This window comes from Alosa pseudoharengus, unplaced genomic scaffold, assembly GCF_046254945.1.
Source record: "Alosa pseudoharengus isolate Yale_2024_CS ecotype anadromous, Long Island Sound unplaced genomic scaffold, YU_APseudo_1.1 YU_APseudo_1.1_scf_4, whole genome shotgun sequence".
NCBI lineage: Eukaryota > Metazoa > Chordata > Actinopteri > Clupeiformes > Clupeidae > Alosa > Alosa pseudoharengus.
In genome coordinates this window covers 1,931,342-1,956,482 of record NW_027468774.1, presented here as the reverse complement: position 1 = coordinate 1,956,482, position 25,141 = coordinate 1,931,342, and the positions used below count along the sequence as shown (strand labels likewise).

Sequence of the window (25,141 nt, the reverse complement as noted above, 5' to 3'; positions counted from 1 at the left end):
TTATAGCCCACCAGTATGTACTAACCCAGCTTATATCAATTTGCACAGATAGGAGGGATAATTTCTCTAACTACTTATAGATTCCAGTTTGTTCCTTGCCATTTCTTGCCTTTGAGTACTGCTTTTTCTTAGCGTGTTCAATACTTTTTCCCTGTGCCATTCCACATTTTTACTCATAACTCTACTTTTAGACATTAATGTTTGGGTTTTTATATATGTGTGGATTACCTAAGTTAATACTAATGTCCAGTGAAAATTTCATGCGAATAGCCTCACTGGAAGTATACTTACTGAAAAAAATATTGACGTGTTCAATACTTATTTTCCCCGCTGTATATACAGAGAGAGAGAGGAAGAGAGAGAAGGAGAGAGAGAGAGAACTCTCTGGTGTGGGTGATGGAGATAGACACACACAAAACTGACCAGACCAGATGTTGGTCAAATCTTATCCAGGATTATTAGCTGTGGTGTGTATGTGGTGTTTGTGCATATGTAGTGTGTGCATGTGTGTGTATGCATGTGTGTGTGGTGTATGTGCATGTGTGTGTGTGTGTGTGATGTTTGTGCATGTGTGTGTGTGGTGTGTGTGCATGTGTGTGTGGTGTATGTGCATGTGTGTGTGTGGTGTAGTGTGGTGTGTGTGCATGTGTAGTGTGTGCATGCGTAGTGTGTGCATGTGTGTGTGTGCGTGGTGTGTGTGCATGTGTGTGTGTGATGTGTGTGCATGTGATAGATAGATAGATACTTTATTGATCCCCAAGGGGAAATTCAAGGTGTGTGTGTGTGTGCATGTGTGTGTAATTCTACTACCCTACAGCTTTGCCTCGGCTATGACTTTGTTGTTTCACACCTCCATACCATACACAATATAAAACAGATCACACACACACACACACACACTGGGCTGAGCATGTGACCGGAGCTGGGCTAGGGAGTGGCTGAGCATGTGTGTGTGTGTGTGTGTGTGTGTGTGTGTGTGTGTGATCTGAGTGGAGGCCGGGCTGAGCATGTGTGTGTGTAAGCGCTTTCAGACATACATGTAAGACCGGAGGTTCTGCCGATGTTAAACGGTGGGGCCGTATATCTGAACGACATAACCGGTCATATGGAAGTCCGAATTCACCCGGTGTTTATACTACCCCCGACCTACTATTTCCTCCGGACATTATGTAAATGTGCTGTGTCTGAACGAGGCGTAGAACATGCGGTTAAAATTCACACCTAGTGAGAGGGCGTGTTGGTGACGTTTCTTTCATGCGTCCATGTGGTTAAATCTGACTTAAATGCCAGTGTTATGATGGAGTGGCATAGTGCTGTCCAGAAAATCTCCGACATGGAAAGATGCAGACATCACGGAGCTACTGTCCATGAGGGCATACAACATTTTGATAAAACACATGAAGGGAATGGCACGTTGTAGCCTACAACTGCATGGCAAGGCCAAACGAATTCAAAAGACTGAATCATAAGCAGAAGGCGCTGAAAAGGCAGTAGCCTATAGCGACGTCGTTGACGACAATAACAGGAGTATTTAATAAATTGTTAGCCAACACGGTTTTCTGTTCATTGATAGCCTTCTCATGACCTCACTGCTGAGCTCGCTGATATTTTGTAAATATGGCTAGAGAAAATGAAAACGAAGAAAACGCAACTTTGTTCCAAGCTCCTTACGTAAATGCAATAGACACATGGGGAGAGGATGCTCTTGGAAAAAATAAACCGAACAGAAAACGAACAACTTCACTGTTATGTTAGTATTTTGTTTGTTGCTTAAAAACGTTGTATGATGGCCTTGAAGTCTTGAGTTAGCCTACTGAATTGGCTGGTAGCCTACCATAAAGTTTGTTCATGCTCTCTCTCCAACGCAAACCAGATTTAGGGTTCTATAGCCAAGTAATTCTTAGCCTAGAAATCTAGACGCACCCTAACGGCAATTCCATTTGCTGCCAGGGCTAGTCTAGCAACTCTCCGTTGGCTTGTGAGCTCGAAAATTAAACTTCTATCAGGCCAATCAAATCGTGTATAGAGTCGTTAGGCGGGCTTAACATAATGATTGATGGCAGAGTTGCAACGGTTTGGCTTGAATTTCCTGCTACTTGAAAACAAAGAAGATGGATGTTGCTGTTGGCGAACAGTGTGACACGAGTTAAGCTTTTATTAAGTAGGCAAAAGTTTGAACTAGCCAACTAGCTCCGCTGGTGGGAAACGCATGGGACTTATAGCACTGTCCTATTGCGTGCAGAGGGAATTTGAAAGACAACGATTATCCCGCCCCTCGGATTGAGCACTGCGAATGGTGAGTGCCCAGACCCTACATTTTAATGTGGGTCTGGCTCGTCAGGCTAAGTAATTCTGGTACATAACGTTGAAAACAGATAAATGTGTTTATTCGAAGCACACATACAAATACTGTTGGTCAATTTCAAGTGCGCACTTACGTGACTAGCCTACTTCAAGTATTAGCCTACGTACAATAGATTTCTCTTCTTTAGCCTACATAATGCATAGGCTACACTTTGTAAACAAAAAGCCGCTGTGACAGGCAGCGGCCGCATATATTCTGCGTCATATCTCGCATCTTGTGAACTCTACAAGCCCCCACCCCTCACTCGACAACCACATTATATCTGAAAGCGCTTATTGTGTCTACTCGCACCTGTATATTTCTCCTATTTCTCTTAAGTTAGCATTCTAACCTTGCATGCACTCCCACGACCGTGATCCAAAACATATCATGTGTAGTACCGTTGGAAAGCTCTGTTTTTCCTATATCACGCGATGTGATCCATATATGGACAATTCCTTGTATCAGCAACCAATCGCATTGGCTGTCTTTCAAGGCTGTTTTCTCAAAATGAGTTTCTTCTCCCACTCTGAGCACGAAATCTCCACTTCAGAAGCACTTACATACACCAAACGTTCTAGACTTATGCCTATCTATATTTAGCAGATTTGTACAGAGGGGTTTGTTGATATATTTTTTCTAGCCTGACTTACATTTCTTGCTAATTATGCATATGACCCAGAGGAGGCTGGTGATCTGTCAAGAATGATGAAGATCGTAAGATACAGATGGTTTTATTGTTGCTGTCATTATTACCACAAACACGAATTGACAACGAAACCATGGCGATCGTGGGTTATATCTTGCCTGCTTATTAGGCCATCCACAGCCCTGTCAGAACTCCGTGTAGCATGCATAGCCTACTGGCAGTTTTCATAGACCATCACCAACTAGTTCGCACTTTGGATATATATTTGGATTGTGAAAAGCCCAATTTCGAATAACTACAGTACAACAGATGAGGTAGGATGCATCTTTTGCAATTAGAATTTCGTGTTGGACCTGTTGCCTATCAGTAGACATGTCATCTCGAGTTCCACGACTAGTGCCACCGAAATATGACACTGAAATCCTTTCACTATTGGAGTCGATAGAAACAGCTGTAACGTGGTTAGGACACTTTTGCTGTGGAGTGGAGACGCCATAAGTTAGGTGTGGTTTTGACAATCAGAAAAGCAATATACTGAAATAGTTTAATGATGTAAAGTCAAGTGCTGGTCTGGTGTGTGTGCACGCAGTTTTTATTGATGAGTCGGAGTGGCAAGGGCATTATAAAACTTCTCGCTCTTAGGCCTACTCATACACCGCGTTGAAATGCTGTCTAAATTCAAATCATATCATGCTAGGGGAGAAATCGTTGGACATCCATTATTTTGTTATTCAGCACCCATGGTCAAAAATATGTTCCCGCGCGCCTGCATGGGGATAGTATGCTTTTGGAAAAAAATAAATCATGAAAAAACTTAACTGTTATGTAGTATTTTGTTTGTTGCTTAAAAACGTTGTATGATGGCCTTGAAGTCTTGAGTTAGCCTACTGAATTGGCTGGTAGCCTACCATAAAGTGTGTGCATGCTCTCTCTCTCCAACGCAAACCAGATTCTGGCACATAACGTTGAAAACAGATAAATGTGTTCACTCGAAGCACACATACAAATACTGTATGTGCGCACTTACGTGACTATCCTACTTCAAGTATTAGCCTACGCACAATAGATTTCTCTTATTTAGCCTATAATGCATAGGCTACACTTTGTAAACAAAAAGCAGCTGTGACAGGGAGCGGCCGCATATATTCTGCGTCATATATCTCGCATCTTGTGAACTCTAAGCCCCCACCCCTCACTCGACAACCACACGGAGATTCTGTAATGTGCGTGTATGTCGTTCACACATACGTCCGTATAAGGTCAGTATTAGGTCCGCAGGTTAGCATCATATCTGAATCATCCGAAGGGTAGGACCTCCGTTTGACAAACCTCCGCATGTACTCCGGAGGTTATATCTGAAAGCGCTTTGTGTGTGTGTGTGTGTGATCTGAGTGGAGGCTGGGCTGAGCATGTGTGTGTGTGTGTGTGTGTGTGTGTGTGTGTGTGTGATCTGAGTGGAGGCTGGGCTGAGCATGTGTGTGTGTGTGTGTGTGTACACTGTATATGTGTGTGTGTGTGTGTGTGTGATCTGAGTGGAGGCTGGGCTGAGCATGTGTGTGTGTGTGTGTGTGTACACTGTATATGTGTGTGTGTGTGTGTGTGTGACCTGAGTGGAGGCTGGTCTACAGTATGAAATATGTGAAGCCACAAATAGACCACCTGTACTGTAGTGTCGGGGACAGGCAACAGACCACCTCTCAGTCACTCTCTGTGTGTGTGTGTGTGTGTGTGTGTGTGTGTGCATCTCTCAGTCACTCTCTCTCTCTGTGTGTGTGTGTGTGTGTGTGTGTGTGTGTGTGTATCTCTCAGTCACTCTCTCTGTGTGTGTGTGTGTGTGTATCTCTCAGTCACTCTCTCTGTGTGTGTGTGTGTGATGTAGGAGGTTGCGACCCTATGACATTTTAGTCATTGATTAAATCAATGTATATTTACACGGTTAGCCTCAAATTACATTGATTTATTCAATGACTAAAATGTCATAGGGTCGCAACCTCCTACATCATCCTCCAGTGTTTTATATACATTTTGATATCTGATATCTCCGCCTAGGAATATCTGTTGTTTTAACTAAATTTAGTGAAGCTTTGCAGGGAAAATGAAATGCTGTGTGCTGTGCTATAAAGAGTGTTGGATGCCTGGGCCAAAGCATCAAGGCCATCCTTGCTCTCCCCAATCCACTACAAGTCACAGGAGCACATATGCGAGGTGATGGGTATGTTAATTATATCAGATTACATATTCCAGTTTTGGTTTACATTTTCCAGTTATAAATGTAATAAAGGCCCCATAGAAAGTATGACCATTTTGCCTAAACACAGGCTAATTGTTTCTCCAAGCTTCCTGCTCCCCATGCTAATAGAACCTGACCCAAGTTATCCTGTGCCACATGTAGGCCGCAAACACTGAAAGCCATGCTGACGCTATGTTCCTGCTTCAAGGTAGACACAGATGTGTTTTGACTGTTGATTGGCTAGGTGTGTAGGCCTTGAGCCCTGCCAGGTCCTGCTTTGAGTGAGGCCACCATACACTATGGTGAGCGTCTGGCTGAATGGGCGACAGTGGAAGACATACAGGTTCTGAGGGCAGAGAAGGCTCTGGATAAAAAGGGGGAGAGGGGCATAAGTGGCAGAACTTGTAGCTTGGACGTATGTATTTAGCATTGCTCCACAATCTCGTGCTTCTGGCAGTGACAACACTGACAAGAGATGAAGCATATCAGTTAAATTCATACTTGGGGGCCAGTTTAGCAAAGTTGTAATCTTACCAACAGCAGTGAATTTATCAAATTGTTGATGCTATGACGCACTTAGCTCTAGGACACAGTGTTATAGGCGACAACATTTTAGCTAAGGGAATAATTTTGCAGCCTTGCTGCAGATCATAAGGGGGAGTCTGATTAAGAGTAGTCTGATAACATAGACAGCTAGCTCTTGCAGTGTATCAAGTTATGATTAAAGATAGCTTTTTCTTTCATGGAGGATGAAAGGTTGTTGATGTTGACTTCACTACACTGATCTAATAGGTTCATATGTTTATTAACAACACACCCACTGTAGTTGTTATATTGGTATTATTTTTTTTTTCTCATCATTGACATGGAAAAGGTTTTACAACCGTTTTTACAGCTATGCTAACCAGTGTCAAGATGATAATGTGGTATGATGACATACATACTAGACCATATTGTTTACAAATATTTTGGATACAGCAATGAAATAAAATAAAATACAACTTTTCATTTGTTTCAGACGTTCAGAATATGTTCAGAATAAAGTTCTAATCAAGTTCTTTAAAACATGCCTTTAGGCCTGCTTTAAACAATGTGAAAAAAGGTTAAGATAATTTAGCTTTGCTGTATGATAAACAATTCTTGATATGAGGCACACAAGAAAAAAAAGTATCCATGAAGATCATGATCATGTGAATTTATATGTTATTGCTAATTACTAATTTGGTGACTGACCATAGCAGTATTGCAATTGAAATGTTTTTAATAATGTTAGCTGAAACTTAGGAAGTACTACTGGGCCTTGGGCCCAGATATGTATATCTCTGTGTTTTGTTTCAGATGCAATGAGTGGTTAAAAAGGGGGAGCCTTACAGACTCTACTCTTTTTCTTTTGTCTGCTGTTTCTTTTCCCCCTAGAACTGTTTGGTTATTGTTTTTATCACTGGTACTCTGTGGTATGTAAACTTTTCTTCACACCCTGTGAGAAATCAAGACAGTCAGGGTCACTTTTATACATGCAACCATGTTGTTTCATTTGATTAATTTCCTTTATTCTATTCTATTTGATAATTGTTGAGAGACATTTCTTATGTGTTTTGGTTTTATATTCAGCTTTGCCTAAGTATTATACACATGGTAAAGAGACACAATTACTGCATTACTCTCATTTATTTAGTAAGCTCATTCTGATTCAATCAGATTTGTGCTATTGTTTGGTGTCAAAGGCTTCAAGTCTTTTAAATGGGAACTTGAGAGTATTGGATTCAGAATGTATTATTTTTATATACATGTGATTTATATCCTGATGCCTCTAAATCGGTTGATAATCTGAAAAGGTGGTATACCAATGGGATTAACCCAACCTGATATATAAATTATATAGACGAGTTTCTGAATAGTTTAGGGGGATGGACCAAATATATTTTTTTGATTTACTGTGGTTGTTATTGTACACCAATCATGTGTAGCAATTTTTCATGACATGAAGAAATCAGTTAAATCATGTATCTAGGCATGTACCTGCTTATTTGGATCTGACTAACTTTGATGAAACAATTGTTTCAAAAATATAATCATTTATATTATGTGCATTTTTCCAGAGGCACTATTTGATGAAATGTTCCAGCCATAAAGGCTGAAAAAGGGGGACTGAGAGAAAGTGGAATAGAACATTATGTCCAATAGTCCAATATGTGGTTTAATGTTCTGCATTTCTCATTAGTGGGTCACTTTGATACTAAAAGTATGATTCTATGTAATGTATGATATCTGTACTGTCCCTGTGTATATCTGTGTGTGACTGTATTTAGAGATAAGCAGGAATATTATGACTTTGCAGTGTTTCACTGTTCTGCATGGCTGCGTCAGAAGCTATCTGCTCCGGATTGCCAGGCTGCCACTAATCAGGGTCTGATTCAGTGTAGTCCACGTGAGATGGGATGACCAACGCCATCTCCCGTCAGCCTGGAAGGATACTTAAACTCTAACTATTTCCTTGTCTAGTTAGAGCAGCTGATGGATCTTTAGGTGAAGTCATGCTGTCTCTCCCTTGATGCGCATCATTGTAAATAAACTCTGTTCCTGATTTTTCATACTATTGGTCTGACTGGGTCTCTATTAAATCTATGGTATCAAATTACCATCAGGTGTCATGGTGCATCATCATCAGGTGTAGTGGTGCATCATCATCAGGTGTAGTGCTGCATCATCAGGTGTAGTGGTGCATCATCATCAGGTGTAGTGCTGCATCATCAGGTGTAGTGGTGCATCATCATCAGGTGTAGTGCTGCATCATCATCAGGTGTAGTGGTGCATCATCATCAGGTGTAGTGCTGCATCATCATCAGGTGTAGTGGTGCATCATCATCAGGTGTAGTGTTGCTGCATCATCAGGTGTAGTGCTGCATCATCAGGTGTAGTGGTGCATCATCATCAGGTGTAGTGCTGCATCATCAGGTGTAGTGGTGCATCTTCATCAGGTGTAGTGTTGCATCATCAGGTGTAGTGGTGCATCATCAGGTGTAGTGGTACATCATCAGGTGTAGTGGTGCTGCATCATCAGGTGTAGTGCATCATCATCAGGTGTAGTGCTGCATCATCATCATCAGGTGTAGTGGTGCATCATCATCAGGTGTAGTGCTGCATCATCAGGTGTAGTGGTGCATCATCATCAGGTGTAGTGGTGCATCATCATCAGGTGTAGTGCAGCATCATCAGGTGTAGTGCTGCATTATCATCAGGTGTAGTGGTGCTGCATCATCAGGTGTAGTGGTGCATCATCATCAGGTGTAGTGCTGCATCATCATCAGGTGTAGTGGTGCTGCATCATCAGGCGTAGTGGTGCATCATCATCAGGTGTAGTGGTGCATCATCAGGTGTAGTGCTGCATCATCATCAGGTGTAGTGCTGCATCATCAGGTGTAGTGGTGCTGCATCATCAGGTGTAGTGGTGCTACACCATCATCAGGTGTAGTGCATCATCATCAGGTGTAGTGATGCATCATCAGGTGTAGTGGTGCATCATCAGGTGTAGTGGTACATCATCAGGTGTAGTGGTGCTGCATCATCAGGTGTAGTGCATCATCATCAGGTGTAGTGCTGCATCATCATCATCAGGTGTAGTGGTGCATCATCATCAGGTGTAGTGCTGCATCATCAGGTGTAGTGGTGCTGCATCATCAGGTGTAGTGCTGCATCATCATCAGGTGCAGTGGTGCATCATCAGGTGTAGTGCTGCATCATCATCAGGTGTAGTGCTGCATCATCATCAGGTGTAGTGGTGCATCATCATCAGGTATAGTGGTGCATCATCATCAGGTGTAGTGCTGCATCATCATCAGGTGTAGTGGTGCATCATCATCAGGTATAGTGGTGCATCATCATCAGGTGTAGTGCTGCATCATCATCAGGTGTAGTGCTGCATCATCAGGTGTAGTGCTGCATCATCATCAGGTGTAGTGCTGCATCATCAGGTGTAGTGGTGGTGCTGCAGTTGGGCCTCCACATCATCATCATCACTTCGTGTCTGAAAGGAGTAACCTAATCAACGCCGTGGCCTGTTGAGTCAGTGGCATGAATCTAACGTTACCGTGAACTAAATTAACCTCAAAAAAACGACGTTTAGTACTGTTTACCAAGCTCACTCACTGTGGTCTTGTAGCCGAGGCCGTTTGCTGGCGTCAGGGGGAGGGCTGCCGTCTTGACGGCGCTTAAAAAACTGGCGGATGTCCATTTTTAAACTCCGTCCATGACATGAGACACGGTAGTGCATGTAGTGTAGTCGGCCAGTGACCAATCTTTGATGCAGAGGTGGATAAACGCACTTTGGAGGTGGGTAAACGCTATTTCTGAATTTCAGGAGGTGGGTAAACGGTGTTTACCTGCGTTTAGCCTCCTCTCCCTGGCTGGAGATCTCCAACCAGAGCTGAGTCTGTGTCTAATTGGAACTACTCTTCATTTAGGCCTACTTATTCAATCTTTACCTGCATACTTTACATTCCTTTAGTGTGAGCAATCTTTACATGACTATGTCCTTACAACTGTTTTAATGCACAACTTATTTACTTTTCTTTGTTCTTTTGACTGCTCATAAAGAAAACTTGCCTCGACTTGCCGTGTGTGTGTGTGTGTGTGTGTGTGTAGAAGGCAACAGCACTGTAGGACAACATACCAACCATCACTCAGTCTCTCATGGAAACATTCACACTGTGGGCTGTATTTTGGGTCACCAGCGCATGGCGTAAAGTTTGGTTTTCACCCGGGCAAAGTTGAATTCGGTATTTTGCACGTTTATTTTTTAAGCATTGCGCCCAGGGGTGTGGCAATTAACAACCTAGGGAGGGGCCTAGCGCGTTGTCTAAAAGTCGCTATCATACACCACCTAAACCTGGTCAGAAGTCAATGGCGAGTTGTTCATATGCTATTTTAAGAGCGCATGTCAACAGTCATATTGGCAGGTCCACGAACCATCCTTCTATCATTCTTGAACGCACACCAGCGCACGTCCATGCAAAGCATTACAAATTGCACGATTACAATGGGAAACATAATTAGAACAAAGATATTACGAAATACTGTACATCTCATGATGAGTAGTTATTCACCATCATTTGCAAATTGGTAATGACGGTTAAAAGTGATTAGGGGAGAGGCGAGAGACACGTATGGAGCACAGCTGAAGACGCACTGTCACGAGATATAAGCAACTCCTCTGCAGGATAAATGTTGTTTTATTCAGTCATTTGAGCAACATTAGGGTAAGTGTTGCTTTTTCCAGCCTATGTTTTCGGTGGTAACCCATTGTCAGTCAATAGTGAAAGTAACTGCATATAACTGTCCTGTCGTTGACTGACTCCTTGGTGAAGTTATTTTCACTTTGCCAATGAGTTCAAATAATAGACGAGTGCAAATGCGTGAAGGCTATGCTAGGTTTTAGTAAAGCATGGTTTAAGAATGACTATTTCATACGGTCTCGCAAGCAGCCTCCTTCAAATGCGCCGTTGAATGCCAAAATACCGATGCATTTATTTGACATATCGCGCGTTGCGCCGTTAAAGGGAATGACAGATGTCATTCTCATTGGTTTAAAATGATGTTACGCCCCAAACACACCCATATGACTGATTAAAAAGACCTAGGAACACCTGTTACGCCATGCGCTCCACTTTTGATAGCGAAACCCCTCCCAATGTGAACTGGACATCCTACTAAATTTGAATAAACTTTTGACGAGTGACGATGCACTTTAGAATGTCATGATAGGGCCCTGTGTGTGTGTGTGTACACAAAATGCAGGACAGATCTCAGTATGAAATGGACACACAGACTTCCCCGAGACAGAAATACAGGAAATTAAACGTCATATCGCCATGGAAATGGAGTATATTTATTGGAAATTTGTCACAGCTTCAAACTATAGCTAATGGCAGGAAATCATTGAGTTTTTTCATGTTATTATGGAAGAATAAATATTGCAAAATGAAACAAATCAAAGACTAATTACTAATATCAGATCAAATTGTACAATGCCATCATTACTAGGAAAGGAAAGGTTGTGATGACACTCCTATAGTCTCAGTCAGTGAGAGACACTCTGTCAGAGATACGCACTCATTCAGAAACCCCTGGGGAGACTGTGGGCTTGTTGCTCTGGGACAGCTGCTGGTGCTCTCTGACTTGACTGAAGTAAACAAGTATGGACAATGGGCATGCTAATGGTAACACCCTGACCAGCTGTGCTGCCCAGACCCCAAAGGCCTCTCACAGCCCACTTAAAGCACTTGTGTGTGTGTGTGTGTGTGTGTGATGCAAGGGGCTATATTTGTCCCACCCCCCTTTCCCCATGTTTGTGGGCACATGAGTCAGGGTGCAAAGAGTTGGAGAGCCCCTCAGCAGTATGAGCACTGCCTGGAGCCCTGAGCTGTCCTGCTCTTAACTAGCGCTAATGCTAGCACTAGAACCGCCTTGTTTTTAGTTAGCTGTGGGCGAGTGAGACACGGGTCATCCGCCATTCCGCTAGTGCTGATCGCTGGAGGCCTGCTGTGGGGCGTTGTAGTTAGCCGGCCGGCGATAAGGGAGGAGTGGACCTGAGTGGCGTGCGGCGCTGGACTTGCCTCTGCTCTCGGACTGTTGTGACTCCTCACACAGAAATAGCACAGCAGCGTGTCAGTTTCCACAGCGCTGTGTGAGTGCGCTCGCTAACCTTGCTAGCCTGTTCCAGCTCCACGCACAGCAGATGCCTCAGGCCCATCTATCTCTCAAACTGGCCAACCGGTAGGCTCTGTCTCTGCCTCTCTCCTTCTGTCCCGTTCTCTCTATCCCTCTCTCTCTCTCTTTCTCTGCCTGTACTCATACCTCTCCTGTGGTTATGTACTTCAGATGAGAAGAGCCTTGCTCCTGGTAACCCTGGGATACTAACTCGGAATACCCTTCAGCGCTCCCATTCCAAAATGGAACTCTGCAGCAGAATAAAAAGGTGGGAATCTCCTGTTGGTTTTGGGTTGTGAATGCGGCACTGTAGATGAGTCACCTCTGTGTGGCCTCTCACAGATCTTTTAGTGGAGTCTGAAAACCTCCTGCTCTTTGGGTCTGCGTTTGTGTCATCTGATGCTGATGAACTCAAATCTCAACAACACTAAACCCACTACCTCAACCCCCGTCTGACCAGTGGTGCTTTTGGCTGCTGGATTATGGACATTTCCTCTCACTTTCCCTTGGGTGTGGTGTTGCCTATATATTTGTTTATTAATTATGTGAACTTCTGTCAAGTTTAAGTACATAGTCAGTTTAGTGTTTCACTGCGTCAGGATGTTGGGCATTTAAATAGTTAATATGGCACTTCTATGTTTGGTTCTATTCCTTGAGGTTGGAAGTTACTGTAAGACCTGATGAGTTGAATGTCTTACCAGATGGGAGGATATCACTGTTGCTGCCATCTCAGATCAAATTATAATCCTTTAAAAGTCACATTCATTGTGCCCCAGCTAAAACCTAACCTTCTCAAACTGGCCTTCACAGATCTGCCTGACGTAAACAGCAGTCGTGTCCATAATAAAGACAGAGTTTGCAAGAACGTTTTTCAGAGAAATGTAGTTGAGGATTCCCGAGGGTCTTACTTCTAAACTCTTGGATTAAAACCCAACGCTGTTTTCTTTCTCCACTCAGGCCATGAGCTGCATGGTTGGACTTTTAAGGAGTGGCCTAGTTCTGCTCTGAGTGTGTGTGTCGGTGTGTGTGTGTGTGCGCTGCTTATAGTCTGGGGTCAGGGGATAAATAAGGCCCATTGAGTTATTTCCGGAGCTTGCCCACATGCGGTCAGGCTGTAAACGACGACATGATTCACACACACACACACACACACGACATGATTCACAGGCAGATCAGCTCTGCAGTGTCCTCTGAGTTTAGGTCCCTCCGCAGAGCTGCACAGACAGGTCATCTCTTTATATTAACAACATCACTTAGAACTTTATAATAAGCATTATTAGTCATTATCTCTTTATATTAACAACATCACTTAGAACTTTATAATAAGCATTATTAGTCATTATCTCTTTATATTAACAACATCACTTAGAACTTTATAATAAGCATTATTAGTCATCATCTCTTTATAATAACAACATCACTTTATAATAAGCATTATTAGTCATTATCTCTTTATATTAACAACATCACTTATAACTTTATAATAAGCATTATTAGTCATTATCTCTTTATAATAACAACATTAGTCATTTTCTCTTTATATTAACATTAGTCATTATCTCTAGTCATAATCTCTTTAAATTAACAGCATTAGTCGTTTTCTCTTTATATTAACAACATTAGTCATTATCTCTTTAAAGTAACAGCATTAGTCATTTTCTCTTTTTATTAACAACATTAGTCTTCATATCTTTATATTAACATTAGTCATTATCTCTTTATGTTAACAACATTAGTCATTATCTCTTTATATTACAGTTTTTTCTGATTGCTTAAGCACATTTTTTGTAACTATGGCTTTTTTTTGCAAAACTCTACACACAAATGGCAAAACCTCTCACCCAATCAGCAAAACATTGTAGTTCTCTTGCAAAAGCTAACACACCTTGCTTAACTCTTCACACCTTCGTAAAAATTGTGTTTTCGTATCTAACAGTAAACACAAGCCATCACAATAGTAAGCACACAATGTGCCAACAACACACTGATGGTATGAATAAAAAACACATCTGGCTTTTGCTTTCTCTGTGCACAAGGTAGACTATGTCTAAGTGTGCCAGAGAGTTGGCAAAATAATGTAAATAATGCCTGTAGTGCCTACAGTTGTGCAAAGTGTGTGTTACAAAATTGCAAACTGAGTGCAAAGCAGTGTTTGTGCTTTTAGTTTTGCGAACTCAGTGAGTGGTTTTGCCATTTGTGTGTAGAGTTTTGCAAAAAAAGCCATAGTTACAAAAAATGTGTTTAAGCATTCAGAAAAAACTGTAATAACATTAATTGTATTGTATTGTATGCTAAACAACTACAGCGGACAGCTATGGCCATCTTAGAAGATAGCCTACACCAGAAGTAAAAATTCGGAGCAGCACAGATGTAGTAATAGCTATAAACTTTAATTAAGGTGCACAAAAGGGACTAACGTTTCGATGCTTCATGCATCTTCCTCAGGGTCCGCTCTTCGTCTGATGCACCAGATGTAATGCTGCAGAAGCGCGGTGGATCCACTCTTTTGTAAGATAGCCTACACCCTTTGAATAGGTAATTTCAGTATCTCCTTTCAGGACGGAGGCTAATAGTCCCTAGATGTAGTACTACAAGATTTAAAAACAGTTTTGTCCCAGTGGCAATCACTCTGTTGAACAAACTGTAGAATTACTTGCACATAACGTACTCACCTTGGTCATGCACTACTAGCATCTACTGTCTGTTTATATGTTTTTATGTTACATGTTTTTACCCATGTCCTACGCTCTGTTTTATATGTTTTATATGTTTAATGGTTTGTGTGTTGTATGTCATGTGGTGGTCTACAAAGTGTGAAGGATGTCCTGCCTCCTAGACTGTAAACCTAGTTTACTGTGCCTATGGGTAACCTGAACCGCCTTTATCTCTTTAATATTAATATTATAGTATTTATTTATTTTCTTTTTTAATTGTTACTGTTAAATTTAACTATTGTATTTTTGTTATTTGTATGTCGCTTTGGACAAAAGTGTCTGCTAAATACCATAACCATAGCCATCAGCCATTATATCTTTATTAGCTAATATATCATATTAGTCATATTAGCCAATACCTCATTATATTAGCGACACTGGACAATATCTGATTATCTGATATCTGATCTGGTCAGGTGAATGGGGAGGCTAACTGTATGTTCAGGTGAATGGGGAGGCTAACTCCTGGCTATGTTCAGGTGAATGGGGAGGCTAACTGTAGCTAACTATGTTCAGGTGAATGGGGAGGCTACCTGTAGCTAACTAAGCTAACTATGTTCAGGTGAATGGGAAGGCTAACTGCTGGCTATGTTCAGGTGTATGGGGAGGCTAACTCCTGGCTATGCTCAGGTGAATGGGGAGGCTAACTGTAGCTAAATATGTTCAGGTGAATGGGGAGGCTACCTGTAGCTAACTATGCTCAGGTGAATGGGAAGGCTAACTGCTGGCTATGTTCAGGTGAATGGAGAGGCTAACTCCTGGCTATGTTCAGGTGAATGGGGAGGCTAACTGTAGCTAACTATGTTCAGGTGAATGGGGAGGCTACCTGTAGCTAACTATGCTCAGGTGAATGGGAAGGCTAACTGCTGGCTATGTTCAGGTGAATGGGGAGGCTAACTCCTGACTATGTTCAGGTGAATGGGGAGGCTAACTGTAGCTAACTATGTTCAGGTAAATGGGGAGGCTACCTGTAGCTAACTATGCTCAGGTGAATGGGAAGGCTAACTGCTGGCTATGATCAGGTGAATGGGAAGGCTAACTGTATAGTCAGGTGAATGGGGAGGCTAACTGCTGGCTGTGGTCAGGTGAATGGGAAGACTAACTGCTGGCTATGTTCAGGTGAATGGGTAGGCTAACTGTAGCTAACTATGATCAGGTGAATGGGAAGGCTAACTGCTGGCTATGTTCAGGTGAATGGGTAGGCTAACTGTAGCTAACTATGATCAGGTGAATGGGAAGGCTAACTGTATGGTCAGGTGAATGGGAAGGCTAACTGCTGGCTATGTTCAGGTAAATGAACTTGAACTGTCTGCTACAATACTAATAATAGTACTTCTGGCAGTATATCAGGCAGTGTGCAGCAGTGTGCATCAGTGCTATAAGAGAGGGTTACGACAGGGTGTGGTCACAGACAAATAACAGCTCACACATTCATCACCTTATATAAGCATGCTCCTTTAGTATAATGGCAGAGAATGCCATAAATCTCTGTGTGATCTACGGTCTGGAGTTTAAAGTGGAGCTGTCCATATGTAGGCTGATGGTGCTGCTGCTGTGTGTGTGTGTGTGTGTGTGTGTGTATACACTGGCCATGTGGCAGGGAGTGGAGGCATCCGAGCCGGGCTCCTAAATATAGTGTGTGTTTGGCACGGCGGTGCAGAGTGAAGCGACAGTACTGTACATCTGCTGCACACACACACACACTCACACACTGCACACACACACACACACTGCACACACACCCACACACTGCCCACACACACACACACACACACTGCCCACACACACACACACACACTCACACACTGCCCACACACACACACTCACACACTGCCCCCCCCCCCCCACACACACACACACTGCACACACACACACACACACTGCCCACACACTGCACACAATCCCACCCACACACACACATGCCTGCTCAGACACACTCACACACTGCACACACACACACATGCCTGCTCTGACACACACTCACACACTGCACACACACACACATGCCTGCTCAGACACGCTCTCCCCAGACATGACCCACTGACGGACTAGTCTGAGCTACACCAGCACACCCACACACACTCATACACACCAACACACTGCACACACACATCAGACTAGTCAAGAAAGAACTTCATCAATGTTCAAAACAGATATTAAAACATCAACTTTAGTGTTGATATGTAGGGCGGCAATCTTAAGTTTGGGTTGAAAATATGTATCCCCAGAATAGAACATTGTCCCATAATACTGTTTAAAGAAGCTCTTAAACAAGGCCAAGCTTAGGTTTTGTCGTGTGTGTGAGTGTGTGTGTGAGTGTGTGTGTGTTTTAGTTCCTGACGTGTGTGTGAGTGTGCGTGTGAGTGTGTGTGTGTGTGCGTGTGAGTGTGTGTGTGTGTGTGTTTTAGTTCCTGACGTGTGTGTTTCTTTCTGTCTTTTAGGGAAGTGGTGACGTAATGGTGTGCTGAGCCCTCACCAGCCTGACCAGAGAGTACACACACACCTTCTCCATCCCCTCCCTCTCCAACGGACTACGTGTGTGTGTGTGTGTGTGTGTGACGAGACAGGACGTCACCATGAGCCTCCTGGACAAGCGGAGTGTGTGTCTGCGCGTCACACGCCACCATCGGCGTCTGAGCAGCTCCTGCGAGAGCCTGATGGACGAGGCGGACCGTGAGGTCAGCACGCTGACCGACCGTGCCTTCCGCTCGCTCTGCATCGGCGACGAGGCCGTCTACAGCGACGAGTTCGCCGGACTCTCCCCGCTGACTGGCGGCTGCCTGCTGAAGCCGCTGACCGACGAAAGCGCTTGGAAGGTTCCGGAAAACAGCCCAGGCGTCGCTGGCAAGAAGCACGGCGGCTTGAACGGCGCCACCACCACCGCTGCCTGGCAACACAATAACACCACCACCACCGCTGCCTGGCAACACAATAACACCACCACCACCGCTGCCTGGCAACACAACAACGTGTCGTCTCTCCTGTCCGCCTTCACCACCGGGAAGAACGGCGACGCCACCAAAATGCCCAACGGAATGCTGGGTGGGAATGGCAGTGAGTCCTGGGATAAGTCAGCGCTGATCAGCATCCAGAGGGAGCTGGCGGAGTTCGCCGACCCCAGGAAGCACGGCGAACCCTCCGACACAAAGATGGCGGGGAGAGACGGCAGCTGCGCCCCGTCTGGGAAGTCCTCCAAGTCCAGAACCAGCAGGTCCAGCAAGCTGAAGAAGCTGAACTCGCGGAACTTCTTCCTGCACAGCGAGTTCAGCCCGTTTCAGGCCTGGAAGGACCTCAACCAGTTTCCGTTCGGTCAGGAGCACATCTCCGACCTGCTGCCCTCCGAGAGCTTCCCCCGCTGGTGCGACTCCAGCTTTTACAGACAGCTTACAGCAGCACACACACGCGACCCACCAGCACACACACAGGAGCCCACACACAGGTCAGGAGCTGGACGGGCCCTAGAGGCAGAGCAGGGGACGGAGAAACACACACTGTCACAGAAAACAGAAACAGCACAGAGTTCACAACGCACCCAGAGACAGGGGACTGAGCATGTGCAAAGCGTTGTGCAAAACGCAGAGCGAGGACAGAAAATAGAAAATGCACAAAAATCAAACACTGCACAGAGAACTGACACGGTGCAGAACAGAACTGACGCGGTGCAGAACAGAACTGACGCGGTGCAGAACAGAACTGAAAGTCCACAAAGAGCGGAGACTGCCAAGGGTGCGGACAGCACTCAGAGGGCGGAGGGGTCAAAGGGAGCAGAGAGACTGCAGGGGGTGGACGGCCTGAGGCCACTAGGGGGCAGCGCTGAGCAGCTGTCCAGGCCTGGAGAGGCGCAGACTCCCTCGGTCCTGGAGCAGAGGCGCTCAACAGACAGCGTGGAGTGTATCGCCCCCTGGCGGCGGAACAGGGGTAGGGCGCATAGCGCAGCTCCGCCTGGCCCGGTGGAGAAGAGCTCTCCTGCTGTGGAGAGCAGGCCGCCCACGAGCAACGAGCCGTCCAGGAAACAGGAAGTGAGGCGTATGGAGGAGCTGAGCTCGGCCAGCTCCACGCCGTTCAACATCACGCACCTTCTCACGCCCATCCTCCCCTGTCGCCAGGATACGGAGAGCCTGGACCCCGCCGTGCTGCCCGCCCTCTTCTCGCCCGCCACCCTCGACATCCCCGCGGCAACCGCGGCCGACCGCAAGCCCTCGCCCGACACGAAGGCGCGGGAGAGCTACAGGTCCATCGCCTCCAGCCTGCTCTTCAACCTCAAGGACAACAGGAAGAGGGTCAAGGCCCGGTACAGCCCACCCCGGTTCAGGCCCACCGACCCCGTCGACCCCAGCAAGCTGTGGAAGGACCTCTCGGACGCGGAGACGGGCACACCAGTGCTCGTGGTGACAGACGGCACGGCCTCAGTGATGAGCCCGGTGCTGGAGTCCACCAGTGCTCTGGCTTTGCCAGGGAACCAGCGGGCGGAAAGCTGGTCCGAGGGTGCGACGCGGGGCAGGGGAGAGCTGGCGGGAGAGGGCGCTTGGGGGAGAGACCAGCTGTCCGTCCCCGACGGCAGCGCTCAGGGAGGCTCCCCGCACTCGGGGGCTCAGAGCAGAATCCCTGGATACCCGAGTCTGAACCTCTACAGGAGGGCCTGCGCTGAGGCAGACGACATCCACTCCACGCAACACGCCACCAAGATTACCATGAAGACACAGGAGGGCAGGGCCTGCGATGCAGGACAGAGCAATCTGCCAATCAGGAAAGAGAGAGAGCCCCCCAAGAAATCTGTCAAGGAGAGAGTGAAAGAGCTGCAAGGTCAGAACAGCAGAACGGCAGAGACGCAAGCAAGTGTGAATAAGGACCCAGCGAAGAGAAGCAACAACTGGTCACCTGTGAGTCCCCTTGGCCTCCCTGACAGAGACGCTGCTGCACACAGAGGAGGAGACAGAGAGACATTAAAGGAAAGAGCTCCAGATGTGCCAGCGAAACCATCAGCTATGCCCAAACAGCCAACACCTCCAGATGTGCCAGCGAAACCATCAGCTATGCCCAAACAGCCTCCTGCCGTTCCAGTGCGTGTGAAACACCCAGCAAAGAGGGAGCAGGATTCGGCAGCAGCTGCAGCGTCAGGGCTGACCAGCACGAGAGAGACAGACGCCAGCAGCGAGGCTAAACACGCCTTCTCCGCGCGGCAGAACAACTACATCAAGAGCCAGCGGTACGCCTTCCTGGAGGAGGAGGAGGAGGAGGAGTGCGGGGACTGGGATGAGCTGCAGGAGGTGGCTCTGCTGAAGCAGATGAAAGTGGAGCTTCAGGCTCGACAGGGGCACCAGGAGGCCGAGAGCATGAAGGACGCAGCAGGCCACCAGCACGGAGGACAGCACCTTGCGGGGCGCACTCCACGCGAGCAGCTGCCCCGGATGGACATACCAGAGAGCTACAGCGCTAAAAATACACCAGCTGGAACCAGTGAGGAGCAGGAGGGTCTCGAGCAACATGACATCGTTTTGCCAGCGCCTGAGAGACGCGCCCGAAAGGGCGTCCTGTCCCTCAGGGGAAATACCCAAGCCAAGCGAGACCTGTTCGCCCAGCTGGACCAGATGCAGATCGAGCCGCTGAGCACACACACCAAGAAGGACAGCGCTGTGGAGAGCGCTGCGGTCCACAAGTACGACCTGGCAACCATGGCACTGGAGGAGGTCATTGCCGAGAGGGAGGAGAGGAAACGGAAAGGTCAGGGGTCATCTACCGAGCAGCACGCGCAGAGGCCGGCACCGGAACACCGGAACACACCAGCACCGGAACACCGGAACACACCAGCACCGGAACACCAGAACACACTAGCACCGGAACACCAGAAAACACTAGCACCGGAACACCGGAACACACTAGCACCACACCGGAACACACTAGCACCAGAACACCGGAATACACCAGCACCGGAACACCGGAACACACCAGCACCGGAACACCAGAACACACTAGCACCGGAACACCAGAACACACTAGCACCGGAACACCGGAACACACTAGCACCACACCGGAACACACTAGCACCAGAACACCGGAACACACCAGCACCAGAACACCGGAACACACTAGCACCGGAACACAAGCAGCGTGGAGGCAGAGGGCATGTTCAGGAGAGCAGAACCGTGCCAGCCGAGCAGAGACACAGAGAAACCAACAGAGCTCTGAGAACCAGAAGCCAGAACACTGATGATCCCGTGGTCAAGAGTGGAGGCCAGACTCTGCGCTCCGTACAGCAGGGCGACACCGCACAGGTCCCAGCTGGTCAAGGGAGATTAGCGGAGGCTGCTCATCAGCGCTCCGTCCAGCAGACCAATCAGAACAGAGAGGGAGAGGCAGGTGAGAGAGGACAGGGGAGAGGGGGCGGGTCCAGCACAGATAACACAAACACTGATTGGACAGGACAGGGGTTGTCAAACCCCGATTGGACAGGACAGGGCTCAGAGAGGGTGAAGAGGCAGGACGGCTCAGAGAGAGATGGCAAAAGGGAGAGGACTAGTAGGGAACACAGGGCACAGAGATCGAGAGCGCCCCCTGCTGTTCCTCCTAGGAAAGGCAAGCCTGGCATGAGAGATGAGGATAAAGCAGATGCTGAGAGGTATGCAGAGGAGGAGTCCATCACCAAGGCTGAAGGAAGGGATCGAGTGCACGTCGGCAGGGAGAGAGAGCAGAGGGCAGATACACAAAACAAGGAAGCCCAGTTAGCAACTAGCACAGATAAAAAACAATTAACAGATAGCACTGATAACAAACAGTTAGCAAATAGCACAGATAACAAACCGTTAGCAACTAGTACAGATAACAAGCAGTTATCTGCTAACACAGATAGCAAACAGTTAGCTACTAACACAAATAATAAACAGTTAGCAATTAGCAATGATAACAAACAGTTAGCAGTTAGCAACCAGGAGTCCAGCACCAGGACAAAAACAGCCACCCACACAGAGTCCCAGAGAGCTGAAAAACACACAGATAACCAGCTCAAATCAGAAAGCTTCTCAGGGACTGCAGAACCCAACTCAAAGCACTCAGCCCAGACCTACACCGCTAAGGTGAAAGGATCTCCTGATCCTACAACGATGAATGCAGCAAAGAGTGAGGCAGCACAGAGGAGAGAGGAGGGGAACATGAAGGAGGAAGTGAGAGAGAGAAACACAGATACTGATCAGAAGGAGGGAAAGCAGAATGATAGAGACAGCTCAGCTCAGAATGATAGAGACAGCTCAGCTCAGAATGATAGAGACAGCTCAGCTCAGAATGGTCAGAGAGCGAAGCAGAGCAGGAGCTACGCAAGAGACTTCTTAAGTCTGTTGGGGCTGTCAGGTGAAGAGAAGGCCCCCGCTGGTGAGGTCAGCAGCAAGCCTAAACCAGCGCCCCCAGAGTCCCATGACAGCAGCAAGCCTGAACCAGCGCCCCCAGCGTCCCACGACACAGACGCTCCTGCAGTGGACAGCGTCACGATTCACGACATCCTGAAGCTCAGATCCCCCACGTTCAGCCCACTGCAGACCCTGGGGACGTCCCCCTCCCTACACGGCGACGGCTCGGCCCACAGACCCAAGGAGAACTCTGGGAAGACAGACGGGGATTCCCGCGCCTTCAGCAACCCAGGAAGTGAATCAGATGCCTCCGAGCGCCTGATGTCTCCCCTCAGCGACGTGGACAAGGGCGGCTGGGTCCGCAGCCTGATCGAGCAGGCCCAGACCCTCACCCCCAAGGACCTGACCCCCAGCCAGTCCAACGCCTCCTCCCCGACCCCTGGCAAGCCCGTGCAGTTCAAGGTCAAGGACAACACGTTCGCCACCTCCCCCGTCACCAAGACAGTGCGGCCCATCCTGCACAGGGCTCTACAGGATGTGATGGCACAGCCCTGGTCCCCTCAGGAGAGCCTGAGTGGGTCGGAACGGGGCGAGGATCGGGGTTCCGAGCGGGGTTCCGAGAGGGGTTCCGAGAGGGGCGAGGAGGAGTCGGAAGCCCCCAGAGCTCCGCAGGGAATTCCCATCCTGGTGGAGGTGGCCAGCTCTCCGCTGCCTGAGGACTCCACACCTGCAGGGGGCGCTGCCTCTACCGCTCCGGCCGCCTCGCCTTCCCAGCAGCCTCGAGGGCAGATGCTGACGGTGCCGGAGGAAGAGGGGGGTCGGAGCTCTGTGTCCAGCGAGATCTCAAGTGCCCAATCAGAGGGCCTGAAGAGCTACACTAGTGCAGGGGACCAATCAGAGGGCCAGAAGAGCTACACCAGCGCAGGGGACACCTGGGGTGAGGAGGGGGTGCTAAGTGCGGCTCAGGCTGACGATACCGAGGGTTCTAAAGCCCCCAGCGAGCACTCTGGTTCTGTCTGTAGTGGCACCGAGGGCAAGAAGCCCCCGCCGGCCGTTCTGCCCAAAACAGAGAAGGCGCTTCGGCGAGCCATGAAGCTGACCACGCGCCGCATCCAGAAGGCCGAGGGGAAGAGCAACAGAGTGGACCGCAAGCATGGCGGGGAGAGATCAGAACCCGACCAGAAGAACCGCAAGCATGGCGGGGAGAGAGCTGAACCCGACCAGAAGAACCGCAGGGGAGGGAACACAGACCCAGAGGGGAAAAACCCAGGCGGAGAGAGGCTGGAACTCAAGCAGAAGAACCGGAGCAAAGAACATCCAGAGACAGAACAGAGGAACCGGCCCAGAGAGAGAAGGGAGTCAGAGCCGAACCACAGCAGCACAGAGAAACACACTTCACAACCCAGCGGTCGCCACGGCAACACAGAGAAACACACTTCACAACCCAGCAGTCGCCACAGCAACACAGAGAAACACACTTCACAACCCAGCGGTCGCCACGGCAACACAGAGAAACACACTTCAGAACCCAGCGGTCGCCACAGCACCACAGAGAAACACACTTCACAACCCAGCGGTCGCCACAGCAACACAGAGAAACACACTTCAGAACCCAGCGGTCGCCACAGCAACACAGAGAAACACACTTCAGAACCCAGCAGTCGCCACAGCAACACAGAGAAACACACTTCACAACCCAGCGGTCGCCACAGCAACACAGAGAAACACACTTCAGAACCCAGCGGTCGCCACAGCAACACAGAGAAACACACTTCAGAACCCAGCAGTCGCCACAGCAACACAGAGAAACACACTTCAGAACCCAGCGGTCGCCACAGCAACACAGAGAAACACACTTCAGAACCCAGCGGTCGCCACAGCACCGCGCACTCGAACCACACCAGTCAGCATGGTGACCGTGAAGGCAGGAGCAGCGCCAAACATGCACGCCTCAAACACATGAGCCAAAGCACAGACCGGCACATTGGTAACCATAGAGACCTGAGGAGCAGTGGCAACGGGAGGGACTCGTCTGAGCGCGCTCCTGAGCATCATCAGCAGGTGTACGTGAGGGAGAGTCCCAACGGCAGCAGTAACCGTGGCGACCGCAGGAGTCGGAGTCTGGAGAGAGACGTGTCGGTGCAGTCCGAGGGACCGCCACAGCGTTGGGACAGACCCCACGCCAGCCCCTCCCGACGGCCCTCGCTAAACGGCTTCCTGCCACGCCAAAACAGCTCTGAACGCACGTACCCCCCCTCAACAATGCGCCAAAACAGCTCTGAACGCACGTACCCCCCCTCAACAATGCGCCAAAACAGCTCTGAGCAGGCGTACCCCCCCTCGTCCTCGAACCTGATGCCCCAGTCCTACCCCATGACCCAGCGGAAACTGCTGCAGGACCCCGACTCGGGCCAGTACTACCCCATGACCCAGCGGAAACTGCTGCAGGACCCCGACTCGGGCCAGTACTTTGTGGTGGACATGCCCGTGCAGGTCACCACCAAGACCTTCTTCGACCCCGAGACGCGCAGCTACGTGCAGCTCCCCGTGCAGTCTGCAGAGGGCGCCGGCCCCTCTGTGGAGATGCTGAACCCGTCGCTGGTGCTGTACCACGGCTTCGTGCCCGTGCCCGCCTCTGCTCTGCCCCCGCAGCAGCAGCAGAAGCCCTCGGCACCCCGGGCTCTCCCAGGAGACATGGAGGACGAGAACAACAGCGCCCCACGGTGGCTGGAGGACTCTCTGCACACGCACAACAGACATGAGCATGCTTACATAGAGCCAGTGTACATGCCCAAGGATCACACGCCAGAGGAGGAGCTGGACAGCGTGAGATGAGAGAGAGAGGAAGAGAGAGAGAGAGAGAGAGAGAGAGAGAGAGAGAGAGAGAGAGAGGAAGAGAGAGAGAGAGAAGAGGAAGTGGTAGAATGATTGCAGCATATGAACTGTGTGTGTCTGTCCTGTTTGAGATTGAAAGCATTTGAATTCAGGGATTGGTGTTGTCAGTTGATTTTGATATGCACTCTTTGTAATGGTTTTAGTCAAGCAATAGCAATAGCATTGGTGTCACAGCTGAACACGTGCAGATGTGCCGAGTGTGTGTTGGGGTGGATTATGAGACTGTAAGTGTGTGTTGGGGTGGATTATGAGACTGTATATGTGTGT

The 25,141-nt window shown here is 48.0% G+C and overlaps 1 protein-coding gene across 1 annotated transcript; it reads left to right on the top strand.

The window, feature by feature from the left end:
- The first annotated feature begins 11,640 nt into the window (after nt 1-11,640).
- LOC143102110 (uncharacterized) lies at nt 11,641-24,814 on the top strand. The gene is made up of 3 exons (XM_076265505.1): nt 11,641-11,994; nt 12,100-12,196; nt 17,084-24,814. Exon 3 carries the CDS (start codon nt 17,219-17,221, stop codon nt 24,812-24,814), a length of 7,596 nt encoding a protein of 2,531 aa, XP_076121620.1. The 5' UTR covers nt 11,641-11,994; nt 12,100-12,196; nt 17,084-17,218.
- The last annotated feature ends 327 nt before the right edge of the window (nt 24,815-25,141 follow it).

Coding starts and splice junctions, on each gene's coding strand:
- LOC143102110 (XM_076265505.1), top strand. CDS start 17,219: ATGAGCCTCCTGGACAAGCGGAGTGTGTGTCTGCGCGTCACACGCCAC.